The sequence below is a fragment of the Helicoverpa armigera genome, chromosome 20 (assembly GCF_030705265.1).
Source record: "Helicoverpa armigera isolate CAAS_96S chromosome 20, ASM3070526v1, whole genome shotgun sequence".
In the NCBI taxonomy this organism is placed as follows: domain Eukaryota; kingdom Metazoa; phylum Arthropoda; class Insecta; order Lepidoptera; family Noctuidae; genus Helicoverpa; species Helicoverpa armigera.
Genome location: NC_087139.1, coordinates 6,512,891 through 6,527,053, shown reverse-complemented (window position 1 = coordinate 6,527,053; position 14,163 = coordinate 6,512,891). Strand labels below are relative to the sequence as shown.

General features: G+C 36.6%; 4 protein-coding genes across 4 annotated transcripts; 2 read left to right on the top strand and 2 right to left on the bottom strand.

The window, feature by feature from the left end:
* The first annotated feature begins 464 nt into the window (after positions 1-464).
* Positions 465-5,113, top strand: LOC110373476 (L-threonine ammonia-lyase). Its single transcript, XM_021330755.3, has 11 exons — positions 465-718; positions 1,070-1,192; positions 1,667-1,737; positions 1,828-1,924; positions 2,088-2,284; positions 2,365-2,527; positions 2,613-2,768; positions 2,849-2,991; positions 3,527-3,626; positions 4,355-4,486; positions 4,752-5,113. The coding sequence occupies exons 1-11, from the start codon at positions 605-607 to the stop codon at positions 4,896-4,898; spliced, it is 1,443 nt and encodes a 480-aa protein (XP_021186430.3). The 5' UTR covers positions 465-604; the 3' UTR covers positions 4,899-5,113.
* Positions 5,114-5,695: 582 nt separating this feature from the next.
* On the top strand, positions 5,696-9,477 carry LOC110373463 (L-threonine ammonia-lyase). The gene is made up of 10 exons (XM_021330738.3): positions 5,696-5,947; positions 6,112-6,222; positions 6,315-6,385; positions 6,463-6,750; positions 6,937-7,099; positions 7,168-7,323; positions 7,686-7,822; positions 8,007-8,106; positions 8,182-8,307; positions 9,193-9,477. Exons 1-10 carry the CDS (start codon positions 5,933-5,935, stop codon positions 9,355-9,357), a joined length of 1,332 nt encoding a protein of 443 aa, XP_021186413.1. The 5' UTR covers positions 5,696-5,932; the 3' UTR covers positions 9,358-9,477.
* Positions 9,478-10,813: 1,336 nt separating this feature from the next.
* Positions 10,814-12,225, bottom strand: LOC110373417 (pterin-4-alpha-carbinolamine dehydratase). The gene is made up of 3 exons (XM_021330685.3): positions 11,900-12,225; positions 11,608-11,817; positions 10,814-11,041 (listed from the first exon to the last, which is right to left on the bottom strand). The coding sequence occupies exons 1-3, from the start codon at positions 12,050-12,052 to the stop codon at positions 10,958-10,960; spliced, it is 447 nt and encodes a 148-aa protein (XP_021186360.3). The 5' UTR covers positions 12,053-12,225; the 3' UTR covers positions 10,814-10,957.
* A 472-nt stretch (positions 12,226-12,697) lies between these two features.
* LOC110373415 (DNA repair protein XRCC3) lies at positions 12,698-14,048 on the bottom strand. The gene has a single exon (XM_021330682.3). It carries the CDS (start codon positions 13,906-13,908, stop codon positions 12,943-12,945), a length of 966 nt encoding a protein of 321 aa, XP_021186357.3. The 5' UTR covers positions 13,909-14,048; the 3' UTR covers positions 12,698-12,942.
* Positions 14,049-14,163: the final 115 nt, after the last annotated feature.

Sequence of the window (14,163 nt, the reverse complement as noted above, 5' to 3'; positions counted from 1 at the left end):
CACACACTATTCCTTCACTCCAATAGCCCGAAGGGACGGCAATCCGACACGACCGGAGAGAGATCAGGCGCAAGACATTAACGTGCTCTCCGATGCACGGGTGAATCAATCACCAACTTCCAACTACGGGCTGCTTTGTGAAAGTTTTAGAAAATTAGGCACAGCAGCCGCGCTTGCGACCACTAGACCAACGAGGCAGTATTTTTTAGTAAATTATACAAACTAAGCAGATTTTACTACGCCACATGCTACACACCAGAAGCTACGGCGTAGCACGGCGTAGTTCGGCGTAGCAGGAATTTCGTAGCATCTTTGAATCCTTGTCTAATAAATCGAAAATTATTTTTATACATATACCAGCAAACAGGATTATAAATAGTTCAGAAGTTGGCGTCAAATCTTTGCTTCATAGATAAAATCAAGAATAAAAAAAAATATATACAATGACACTAAACATCAAACCGACAGTGTCACGGACACTCGTAATCAAAATGAAATAATATTTAAATTGATTTCCAATTATAACAGTACTTCATTCAGCAGGACAATCAGACAAAATGTTCTTATTTTTCAGTTGTTAACAGATATATAAGATCCAGCCACTATGCCAAAACAGCCTGTGCCGGCGCCGCCCCCACCCGTCTGTAGAGAGTCTCTGGGCTTGTCCCCCGCAGTGCTCGCCAAGCGGGATATCATTAAGCAAACCCTTTGGTGTCCAGTAAGAGAGTATTTTAGATTCTAACTTATATGTACTATCCAATTGTAGGGGATTGCTTTTAATAAACTTTCAATAAGCAGCCCCGAGTTAAAGTTGTTGGTGACACACTCGTGTGGTCGGTCCTGCGCTTGATCTCTTATAGGTCATGTCGGATTGTTCTATGAAAGTCAGTGTACCTACAGTAAGTGCAGCTTTGTAACATCCTTCGAAGCCACAGCGGCTAATAATTTATCTGGACATACCATTAATGAATGTTTCTTTTTCTTCAACACAACAGATCTTGTATAGTCTTAATTAGGTAAAATGATAAAACTGTAGCATTAAGAAATATACACTTAACAACGTTTTCAGAATCCGTCTAACATTGAGTATGACCGATACTCAGATCCAACTTGCCCAAAAACAATACATTACAGTCACGTCGTGAAAGCTGATGAAGTTATCCGTGAGATTATTAATACTACTCCACTGATGGTACTTTTTACAACACTTGTTATGGTATAGATTTTAGATTATATATATATATTATCTTATATATAAAAATGAATTGCTGTTCGTTAGTCTCACTAAAACTCCAGAATGGCTGGACCGATTTGGCTTATTTTAGTTTTAAAATGTTTGTAGAGGTCCAGGGAAGGTTTAAGCGATACGAAGTTCGCGGGACCATCTAGTATATATATAAAAGGCATCGTCATCATCAGCCTTTTTATTGTCCCAATGGGCACGGCCCTCCTCTCACACAGAGAAAGATTTTGCTTTGACGACTACAAAAATATATGAGAGTCCGTCAACAAATGTTAATAAGGAAAAGATCCGATGTGGTTCGATTTGCGGTTCCTCCACGGAGGAAGGAAAGATAAAGTCCTCCTTAAATAATGAATCTGCTCAACGTCTCAAATGAAACGAATTGAAAGGACGGTTTTAATAAACGACTAGATTGGTTTCCAGAAATCAAAAACATGTGAAAAGTTTGGCATGGAATTATACTTCAAGCTAGAAACCGTCCACTTTACTGGAACGTACGTATACATATAATACTTATATAAATCAGTTATGGAATCAAAAAGTTTTTTTTTGTATAATTTTCATAATATATTTTGGTAACACAGTTTCCACGAGCGAGCAGCAATATATGCTTTATTAATGTTAACTCCAGAACAGAAGAGAGGTGGTGTCTACACAGCATCCGTGGGCAATTGGGCCCAGGTAATTATCTTATGTGATCTTCAGCTATAATTCAGTAATTTAAGTGTTTTCTTTGACCAGCTAGAATTATTTTTATCGATGGTTTCTACCATTCTGATCGCGTGCATTAATCCATTCTACCATATAAAATGATAGTTTGAAGATAATTTTATTTTCTGCGCAGTCTCTGGCACATCAAGGGCAACTACTGGATATCCCAGTGACGGTGGTGCTCCCCTCGTGGACTGCTAACTCCATTGTCGCCCATTGTCAGGAATATGGCGCCACTGTCGTGCTCTGTGGTAAAACCATACTCGAGGCCAAAAAACGCGCTTTTAAGATGATACACGACCAAGGTCGTATTGGAACTTACATAAATGGGTAATTATCCATTTATGATGCCTTTATTATATTTCTTGGTACCATGTGGTACCCCGATTCATAAGACACATCCTTTTCAGATATGACCATCCTAATGTAATAGCCGGCGCTGGTTCTATCGGTATTGAAATATTGGAACAATTGCCCGACACTGACGCAATCCTCATCCCTATCGGCGGCGGGGGACTGATTGCGGGCGTGGCCACTTTTGTCAAGCACGTTAAACCAAACATTCTGATATACGTAGTTATTTTTACTTTTACTGATAACCTATTAATCTTTTGTTTGATATGTAATGTTATAAAATACAAACTTATTCCAACACTAGGGCGTAGAGACCGGTAAAAGCTGCAGTTTTGCAAAAGCTATTGATTACAAGAGCCCCTACCTAATTGAACCCGAAAGGGGTTTAGCTGAATCATTGACCGTCCCTAAAGCTGGTGAAAATGCTTTTCATACGGCGAGGTCACTTATCGATAAACTGGTTTGTCTTTTTAACTTAAACTATTTTTAACCTGTTTTTCTTTGAAGGAACACTTAATATTTCGTATAATTGATATTTAGATATTAGTCCACGACGACTGGACTGCGCGAGCAATTTTACATCTCATGGAAGAAGAAAAGGTAATTGCAGAAGGAGCAGGTGCTATCAGTTTAGGAGCACTCATGTCGATGCCAGATATACTTCCAGAGTTAAAGGGCAAAAAGTAAGTCACAAAAAGCATATTTTTTTCCATTAAAAAAAACGAAAAATAAAGTATGTCCTGGGTTTTTTTTCATTTTATTCATAGGAAAGCTTACAGACTAATTACAATTTTAATAACTTACTATATTTCTAATTTGCTAACAACAATCTTCCGCCATTAATTTTTTTAATAATTAGAAAAAGTACCTACCTTCTTCTGAATGGTACACATTGCCACCAGCTCAGTCATCTTGACACCACACTATCAAATAGAGTAGAAACTGAATTTTCAAAAAATTCTAAAGTAGCTGAGCACTCAAATAATTCAATATTTTTGGATTCTTTCGACACGATCACTTGTTCAGCGTCTTTTGTATTTATTGAACACCAGGTTCAGTAACTTTTGGAAGGAAGGAAGCTACTTAAGTAAATTTTAGCAGCATCTGTATCGTTAGGCAATCTATGAACTTTGTAGTTCAGCAGTTTTGGTTTGGATATGTTCATCGCCTTTAGGGGTTGAGTGTACCTATACGTGTCAGTTTAGTATTTTTTTACAGAGTGGTGTGTATCGTGTCTGGAGGTAACATGGACATATGGCCTTTACAACGGGCTATTGCTCATGGGAAGGCAGTTGAAGGTCGATGTATCGCGATAACCGTAAGATATAGTAACTTGTATATATGTATTTGCCCCTACCTAGAACCAATCTGCTGGCGAAAGCACCCCTCAGCCGCACAATGGATAGATTTATTTTCGTGCAATCTGAGTGAAATGTTTGGATGTTGGTCTACTTTCCCTCTACTAATGAGTCATACATCATTTGAAAGGTCTTTTTAAACGCAACAATTCATACTAAAATACTATTCACCAAAGGACATCATTCATTTCACCCAAAACTGAAAGTGAAAGCCAGAGTAAAAAAAAATAGTAGATTCTCGAAACTAATGCCCTGAAGATTTTTACTATTACAGGAATCGTCTACAATTAACCCCCAGGCTGCTATTTGACTTTAAAAATACCAAAAAAATCCTACAATGTTTGGAGCATCACATTACGGCCCCGAAATAGAGACTGGACAGGCGCTGCTTTCAACCAACTCCTTCCCAACCTGAGGGGTCCAAACGCCTCCTATTTTTTTTCTTTGATGGGAAGTCATAAAATAGCCCCCTTCCCGCTGTGGGTTACCAGCGTGAGGGAAAGTCAGACACTAACTGACTAACACCCATCTTGTTCCTTCTTAAGTCCTTTATGTACCAGGGCCACGGTAGGTAACTCTTTCAAACAATCCCGCAGCCCTGGCAGGGCTTGGCCCTGGTGGGCTTTGCTTCGGTTTGCTAATATAAATACGTTTTAGTGGTTTTAAAAATATGCCTATTTTGTTTTAGATGCGGCTGATGCCTGGAATGGAAAATTTACGAAACAAAATTTTAAGAGTAATTCAAAACATGAAATGCAATGTAAAATTTTGTGAAACTCAAAGGAATTGGCTTGACGAAGATAAAATACTTGATACAGACGTAAGATAAACGTTAACGTTTTAAAACTGCCTGATCTTTAACCAATTGTTTTATCGGCAACTCACCTCCTGCTTTAACAATAAGTAGTATGCATATAAACAGAAATGTGAGTATAGAATAGGTTTAGCCTCACAAGGGCTGATTATAGCAATGTAAAACTACGATTTCCGGTGAAGCTGTAGCTAGATTCATAGTCCTTAACTATTATAAGCCCAGATGCGAGCAGGAGATTATACATTGTTGGTAATCGCTTTTTGTTATACAGTTGACAGTCTTGGTTGAAACGACGACCCAGAAGCGAGCTCGTACACTAAAAAATGTAATAGAGAAGCTTTTTCCGGATACCTGCGAGTTTCAAGATGCCTTCAAACCAAAAATAATATGTTCATGCTTTCCAAAGCCCATTTATTAAATAATGAAATACCTACTTTTAAAAGAAATAGGTATATTTTTCTAGTCTCATCACTCATGTTAAAAATAGCCAACTGCAACAGGTTTATTAGTGGGAGCCTCCGTGTGTATTTCAGTATTAAAGTTTCCCTACAAAAGGTAAAAATAGGGTATTATTTTAGTAAGATATTTATTTAGTAAAAATGTATCCCCCGAAATAAATTATGTTGCTATTGACGAATTTGTTTTTATTTGGCCCTATAGTTCAAGCTGTCAGTGTGGCAATGGCCCGGGATCTGGTAGAGATTTAGCGTACGCATTTCAAGGAATCTGAAAACTTGTCCTAAACCCTAAACTCTTCTTAATATGGAAATACTCAGAGGTATTATAGCCTCATAGCGGGGCTTTACTTTTTTCGAAGACACGGCAGTTAGATCGAACTTTTCCAAAATGATCATCTTCCCGAGATTGTTCAAAGTTTTCTCTGCTACTCATAAACTGTACTACTTTTACTAAGTCTATACTGTGTGATATACCTATGCCTAATGTGCACGTGGGGGTATCAAAATGAGGAAATATATTCTTATTTACATCGACAGTTTGTTTTTAATGTTGTCGTTTGATTAAACATATGTTGTGAAGCCCATCTAGAACTCTCACTAATACAATAGAAAATATGTTATAAGCTCTTTCATTAATCAAAGTTTTGTAGTTACCACACACCCACGGAGTAAGGCAAGATCATTTTGTTCTCCATGCACACACCACATTACCCCAGTGATTGTAACTTATTGATACAACAATATCGTTTCCTAAACGTGTTCCTGCGAGAAAACCGTTATCGGATCTACTTTCTTTTACAAGGATGCGAATTTATAAAAAAAAAAACATGACGTTATCAAGAAGACAGCCGTTTTCCTTCTGTTCAAAAAACAGTCACAAGCCATCAAGCAACACAATAGTTCACAACCATGGAATAAACCCAAGTCAACCTTTTGCACGCCCCCAATAGCCCAATCAACCCGGACATACCAAATTACAATAGTTCTAATCAACATGTCGCGAAAAACCGTGAGTACTTATGACTAAATATTTTTTGATCGGGCTGTGCTGCGAGATATTTGAATTGTCAATTCATCAGGATCAATGCCTATTACATAGATAGGCTGGTGGATAATGTCTGGTCCTCAAGTTTGAGTTCGCTATCAGTAATACCTAATTTTCATAATCCGTAGGAAGACTTTGATGAATTCTGTGACCCAGAAAACCCCAAGGTAATCAAGTATGAAGATGTCGTTGAGGCAGCACAGACCATAAAGCCATACATTATCAATACCCCCGTAATGGTAGGTGATCATTATTTTGTCGTGATTAAATTATTACAATAACAATCATACGATTTTTAATGTCGGCTAAAATTACGTATTTTAATTTTTAGGCGGCACACACTCAGCGAGAATTTGGAATTTATATTCACTACAAATTAGAATTTATGCAAAACTCCGGAAGGTAACTAAAAGGACATCTGACAAATAAAATTAATATAGTAAATGAAATATTTAAAATATATAATACTTTAATTACAGTTTTAAGGACAGGGGCGCTATAAATGTTTTAGAACAAATGCCACTAGATAAGAAAAAGCTTGGTGTTGTCGTAGCGTCGAACGGCAACGAAGGCATTGCGATGAGCTATTATGCAGCAAAAATGAATATTCCGGTCATCGTAATTTTACCCTTGAACGTGCCCATTGACAAAATGCAAAGATGTCATGCTTTCGGAGCAAAGGTTGTCATACAAGGAAATAACTTGTTGGAAGCACAAAAATATGCCCGCGCTCTGGCTAAAGACAAAGGACTAACTTATATCAACGGGTACGTTATATTATGATTACCACCTTTCAATATTACGATTTACTATACAAAACACAATTATTGAAACAAATAACATTGGGATTATGTAACAAATAAGTTGGGATACTGAAGGAAAATGAAGTTTTCAATCTGATTTTAATGCTCAACTAGTAACCCTTTAAATTTGTACGCTTTTTTGTCCCAAAGGCGTGACCATCCCCATATTCTGGCGGGATACGGCACTCTTGGTCTAGAACTCATGGAATCGACACCGTTTCTGGACGCAGTCATCGTTCCCGTGGGTTCAGGAGGACTAGCTGCGGCCATAGCTACTGTCGTCAAGCATCACAAACCATCAGCCCTCGTTTATGTAAGTTCTTAAATAAAACCTTATAACTCAGAAATTCTGTAATAAATACTAAGTATCAATATTTGTAGGGTGTTCAAGCTGAGCTGATGCCGACATTTTTCAACTCTTTGGAAAACGATGAAATGGTCACATTGCCGCTCCAAACTAACATGGCCGACGCTATTGCCGTCAATAATGTCGGGTGTAATGCTTATTCCACCTCAAAGCCGCTCCTAGACAAAATGGTTGGTATTAATTTATTCTAATTAAAATCTGCAAGAAAGTTATAAGTAGGATACAATGGTAAAGTTCTCTCAAAACTCGTTGGTGCTTCACAACTAAAGCCGAGCAGAAGTAGGTACGCTCGCTAATAACTAGACTGTTTTCTAATTAGCGACTTGTGCAATGTTCGCCAGCACATCAACTTCAATAGATTTTCAACCTTATCACTATAGTGGACGTTCAATATTCAATGGTTAAAAAAGAGATTCAGATAGGTTGATCTGCTGGTGTCTGTATCCCACCTAATCTAGCGAGGTATGTAACTGTAACTACATTTAGGTAATTGTTGGTCTATTTTACTGACTTAACGATTGTCTTTTAAAAGCTCCTAGTGAAAGAAGATTGGGTCGCACGATCCATTCTGCATTTAACGGAACGAGAAAAATTCGTAGTCGAAGGTGCTGGAGCTTGTCCCTTGGCGGCTTTGCTCGGAAATCTTGTACCAGAATTGAAATCGAAAAAGTACGTAACACAACCCATAATACCAATAAGGGTCACACTTTTATATCGCAATAAACGAATCTACGAATAATTTTTACTTGAGTCTAGACACTTCCAAAATTACAAAAAAAAATAACGTTTGAATCAATATTTCAGTCAATCATGTCGTGGTGTTTAAGTTTTAATAAGTAATTATATTTTGTAGTGTGGTCTGTATTCTGACCGGAGGAAACGTTGACAACATCATGTTATATCGATGTCTCGAAAGAGGACTAGCCGCTGAAGGCCGATTAGTCAAGTTCAGGGTGAGTCATACGATATCCATCAAATTAACCAAATATGTATATAATTGCCCAGTTTAATACGCTTATTATCTACAGGTTGGTATAAGGAACGATCCTATTTCGAAAGCTAATTTCATGACCCTAATATCTAAGGGCAGCTACAATATTCACCGACATTTCCAAGACAACTCGTGGACAGACGGTGAAGACTACTTTGTTGAGGTAATTAAATTAGCATTGTCGATTGCATGATCATTCATTAGTGAATCATTAGTGATTAGCGTGTAGTAAAATTTGCCAAGCACAGCGGCATTATGATAAATGCTGCCAGCCTCTTGGGTACACTTTAATATCACTAATTGAATTGTATAAATTAATTTCTTCTCTATAACAGTGGCACTAAAATTGTTTTAAAATTGGGTTTAAATTATATTTGATAATTTATTTCTCCCCATGTATTAAGTGTCCAAATATAAAACCACTAGCTTTTGCCCGCAACTTCGTTCGCGTGGAATAGTGACTACCAGCAGATTTTTGATTTGACCAATAGATGGCGCTATATGTCCGGAATAATTTTATTTTTATTTTTTTTTTGTAATAAAAACTATCCTATGTCCTTTCTCAAGTTTCAAACTATGTCTGTACCAAATTTCACACAAATCGGTTCAGTAGTTTAGGCGTGAAGAAAAGACAGACAGACAGACAGACAGACAGACAGACCGACAGACAGACAGACAGAGTTACTTTCGCATGGGAAAAGAAGTACAGAAGAAATATGTTATCCAGCGTATTGCCATCTATTAAAACAAAACATCTTTCTAACACCACGATTTTGTTGAATTATGGTAGAAGATCCCGAATTAATCATCGGTTCGGAACATAATTAAGTACAATAATAATTGCATTCAACACGTTCTTATCACCAATTCGATATAGGTACGTACACAACACAAGCGGGCAACGAAGGTAACCGATTAATCGTCCACTTTTGTTGGGGTCTTCGACGCAAAACACGTGACCGCTCTTTATCTTGGTGTGGGAATATATTGTCTTGGAATGCAGATGAAAACGTGAGGAAGGTCTAATAAATAAAAGTTCTGTTTACAGATGAAAGTGGTTATCGAGGCGAAGAACTTGGCGCATGCTCTAGAGTTGAAGCGTACAATAGAAAGAGTCTATCCGTGTACTTCCATTTTCGAAACGGAACCTTTCAACGACAAACGGACATGCCCATGCTACATAAAGAAATTCACTGAAAAACATATGAAGTAACTTTATACCCAATGTACCAACCCAACCTATCTACCTACATAACCATACAATGTACCCACTCAAGTAAAAATATCTAAAGTAATACCCATCCAAATACAGTTTAGTAAACAACCTGAAGAATTTGTTTAATTGACATCCTATTTGACCTGAATCATTGATTCAAGACGTCGCGGTCGCGTCGACTCTACTAATCACTAGGGTCCGTTCACACAGACCGGCTCTTAGAGCATCCGCGCGCATTTTTCTTTTTACACAGACCGAATCGGCTCCGATCGGCCGAGATAGCTTGCAATCGGAGCCAGACGTCTGCAAAATCGAGGAAAAAGTACGTGATCGGAGCCGATCAGATCCTGATTCAGGAGCATTCTTAATGTCAAAAGCAGTGCACTCGCAAAAATAAACGTTACTACAAATACTAAATATTCGATTTTCAACGTGTTAAGAATTTGCTGTCCTCTCCGAGCCGGTCTGTCTGAAGCAAAGACTGGTTATTTACTTTATGGTCTGAAGGGACCCTAATAGGTATACTTGCTTCAATTTTTTAACTAAAGTAGCTACAATCACGCAGCAAACGAGATTTTTTCTGTTTTTTAAGCAAGTTTGAGGTGTTCTTATTACAGGTTGGGATTCATTAATACGACGACTGCTTTTTTTTAGTAGGTAGGTACCTAACAACCTACCTATATACAGCCAGACATTCCACCGCCACTATAAAAGAAATAGGTAGGTATTTAGGTACCGACGCTTTTATCTTGAAAGTTTCAAGAAAGTAGAAATAATTTGCCTTGGTTCATTCACTCGGCACTTTTACATAAAACCACGGCTAGCCAGTCACGTGACGTGATCCGATCTGACGTAGGAGCATGAACGCTGACAAAAACTTATCGGTATAGGTACATAAGGCCAACTACTATTTGTATCTGCAAAGTACTTTCATAATTGAAACCGACAAAGGTATTTGAATGTCGATCGAACGTTAAAATAATTGAGTAGGTTGAATTTTATTGTTCCAAACATCGAAATATCGGGTAACCGTTTAGGCGGGTAGGTGACCGAAATTAAAATAACAACAATACTAATTGTCTAGAATCCAACCACTCTTCCAAATTATATGCAACAGGTTGTTGCCAACCACTTGTTGGAACATGATGCTTGGTTCAAATTATACAGAGCACTTATCCTGGGTTAAATAAATACTACCAGCTACCACGAATCTAATGACGTCATATGAATGTACTTCTGTGATTATACTACCTACCTAGGAATAATGGATTTGTCTAAAGAGTCGACCTATTTATTGCGCGCAAGTGTGCTATTTTATATTTAAAAGAATTTTAAAAATCAATTTTACACTTTTTTGAATTGCAGCCTAAGGTATGGATAAACTAGATTAGGTGGGGTCTGATTTTCAGCCGCACATTACAAATGCAGCTAGAAAATAAATAAAAATTAAAAATGTATGTTATGCAATTTTAATTCATTATTATACTTGCATACACACACACGCATACATGTGATACAACACTAAATACATTAATTAGTCAACATAAATATACATCTTTGAATATTGTCTCAGTTTATCTGATCATATATAGTTAATTTAGTTGAAATTCTTATCCATAAAGGTAGCCATTCTGATATCTCTCTTGCTGAGGCCATTTACATCATGTGAAGACAGGGTCACCTGAAAATTTTTTAATCTTTTTAGTTTTTGAATAATGCTAGACTTGCATCATACTGTGAAATATGTGCAAATTTTGAATTGAATTTGGTTATTAATTGTCTAGAATCCAGGCATTCCTCCAAAATATGATCAACAGGTAGTTGATACATGTTGACCATAGATACTACAACTACACTAACACTATATCTAATTTATTTGAGGACAAGTGGTAGCCGTAGTAGGCACTTGTCCTGAACTACATATCAAATAAATTAAGTTTCATTGAAATTAATAATGTTCCATAATGCATAAGACTATATAACTTTGTCGAAATAGCAAACAATAAATGGAGCTTTAGTAAAATCTACAAATAATTTTGTCTGTAAATATTAATAGAAAACTAAATAATGCATGAAAATGATCTCATTTAATTAAGTTATGCCTTCAAGACCAAACCTTATACATATTGCAAAACTTTTAAATAATTAGCACATTAATTGGAGGTAGTTACAAAATGACATTGAGCTCAATTTTTCATTGAGAAATGATTATAGATAAGTAATTAAGAAATTATTATTGTTACTTACTTGGAGTTTATTATAAACATTAAACCACTCAGGATGGTGATCCATTTTCTCAGCTAAGAGTGCCACTCTAGTCATAAAGCCAAAAGCCTGGTTGAAGTCTTTGAATTGAAACTCTTTTTCAATAGCATCCCGGTTGCTTTGTACTTTCCAACCAGACTGCAGCAAGGGCTGGAGTTGGGAGTCGCGCTCTTCCTGAGTTAATTTGTCTGCCTGCATATAAAACAGCACATATTATTAGTGAAACAATATCTAATTGAAAACTGGACACATGGTGCAAGAGTATTTTACACACCATTTTCCTTCTATTGGGCGAGGTCGACGAAACACTACCGTATCGAATGACAGCACAACTGGCATTGAACGGCGCAGGCTTCGACGACCCTGTGGGGTGAAAGTGTATCGCTAGAGAGCGAACACCGACCAAAATATGTTTCGTAATAAACATTATCGTTAATGGATATTACTTATAGCAATCACAAATCCCGATTGCTATCAAACGTAATACATCCAGAAATATAAAGAGAGCATTAGTTATTACAATAATTCATGCTGCATATTATCTATTTTCTGGATCATGCGACTACGGCTATAATACAAAAATACAAACAATGTCAAATTCTTTCTGACAATGACAACAGTGACAGAAAAATACTATGCATCGAACTGATCGAACTGCCCGTACCAGAATAAAATATAGTCCACGTAAAGGGCTTATTACACTTGACTAAATTCAGTAGCCTAATTAGGTTTCTAAATAATTTAATGAAACCTACCTTCCTTAATGCGAACTTATATTTTTAATATATGTATAGATTGATGATGTCTTTCATTAGTCTTAGGTTTGGCTTTATTTCATATTTACCCAATTAATAAACCCCTTAACACTGCAATACAAATAGCGTTCTAAGATTTTAGTCCCTGAAAATCATTGTGCACAGCCAATAAAGCACAATACGTAATATAGCGCAATGTCATTGATCGTCTAGGCTACACCTATGCTTAAGGTGGACGTCACTACAAGGCGCGGGAAGTTCAAATAAAAAATGATTTTTTGTAAATAATCTTTGTTGACTTTGTTTGACTCCGTAAGTTCTTTCCATTTATTTACATTTACGAAGTTAAGATATCATAAACTACATCGAGTTATATGATCTCGCCGCATATCTGATGAGCTTTTTTGTTCCTTGCTAAATACTACTCTCTGGAATCACTAGTCTACTTCTAGTATTACATAGCCCATCTTTCAAAAAGGCTAAAGGACATAGAAATAATTATTTTAGAGCACATTGCAGGGTTAGATAACACAAAAACAGTTTGTTTACTCCCACATAGATTTTAATCCTGTAAACTCTGAATACCACTAGAAGTAATAATAAAATGAATCATGGCATTTGGTAAATGAGGAGCGAAAACTACATGTAGCTCTCTAATATAAGTTTCATGCTTCAAGGTGGTAAGCTGAGGATTTCTTTTAGAAAGGTTAACTGTGTCACATAATTCCAGAGTCTTCTTTAACATAAGCCTTGTGGTGACCATGTTAGACCATGCCAGGCCCAAAGACGGCAATACATTTGTGTTTTCTTCAAAGGAAGCTGTAACTTGGTTGATACATAGTATTGCTAAGTTGTATTCTTTAGCCAGTGTTGTCAACTGTATAGCAATTTCTCTTAGTTCTTCTGCTCTTTTGACATAATTTGTACTTTCACATCGAAAAGGTGCAGCTATAGAGTCAATAACTATCAGAGATAGGTCATGTTGGTCTAATAACTTTCTTAAGCGAACCCTTACACAGGACAATAAATCCTTGGCCTCAGTTATATGTTCAACAAACACATTTTTGCCATAATCAATTTTAGAATCAAAATCAGGATGATGAATTTTGAGTTCTTCATATCTTTTTGTTGGAAATAAATCTTCAGTGCAAATAAAAACACACCCGCTGTTCCAGTTATTAAGCGTTATTTGGAGACCTAATTGTGTCTTTCCACTTGCACTTTCACCAAACACTTCAGTTATAGTCCCTTTTTGAAGACCACCCTTGAGCATGTTATCCATAGCAAGACATCCTGTCGATAATCTGAGATTAATGCTATTATTTATTTTCAAATCATTAGCCGTCAAACTGGTAGGGCACACATGATCAGCAACAATATTTTTAAGTAAAAACACATCATCTGTACTCAAGTTAGTACACTTTTTGATGTCCCAGATAGAAAGAATAATGATTTGTCTAACAGTTGATATTCCAGCTCTGTCTATTACTTCATATATATTTGGAGGTAACAAGTGTTTCAAAATCATCACTATTATTAACAAAATTATAATTCGAAGAGTAACCAAACTACAATATCTGCTTTTGATGTATGGCGCGAAACGAAGTAGTAAAAAGTAGTGTGAACAGAACTGTCAGGAACAAATTTATTGACAGATTGACAGTGATAGTCGTGACAGATCTTAAGTTTTCCCTCGATTAAAGGATTTAAGATTATTTTGGAGTAAACGTGTTCCATGTAAATACTTCTAATCTAGATGAACAAAATTAATTGCACTCTCCTG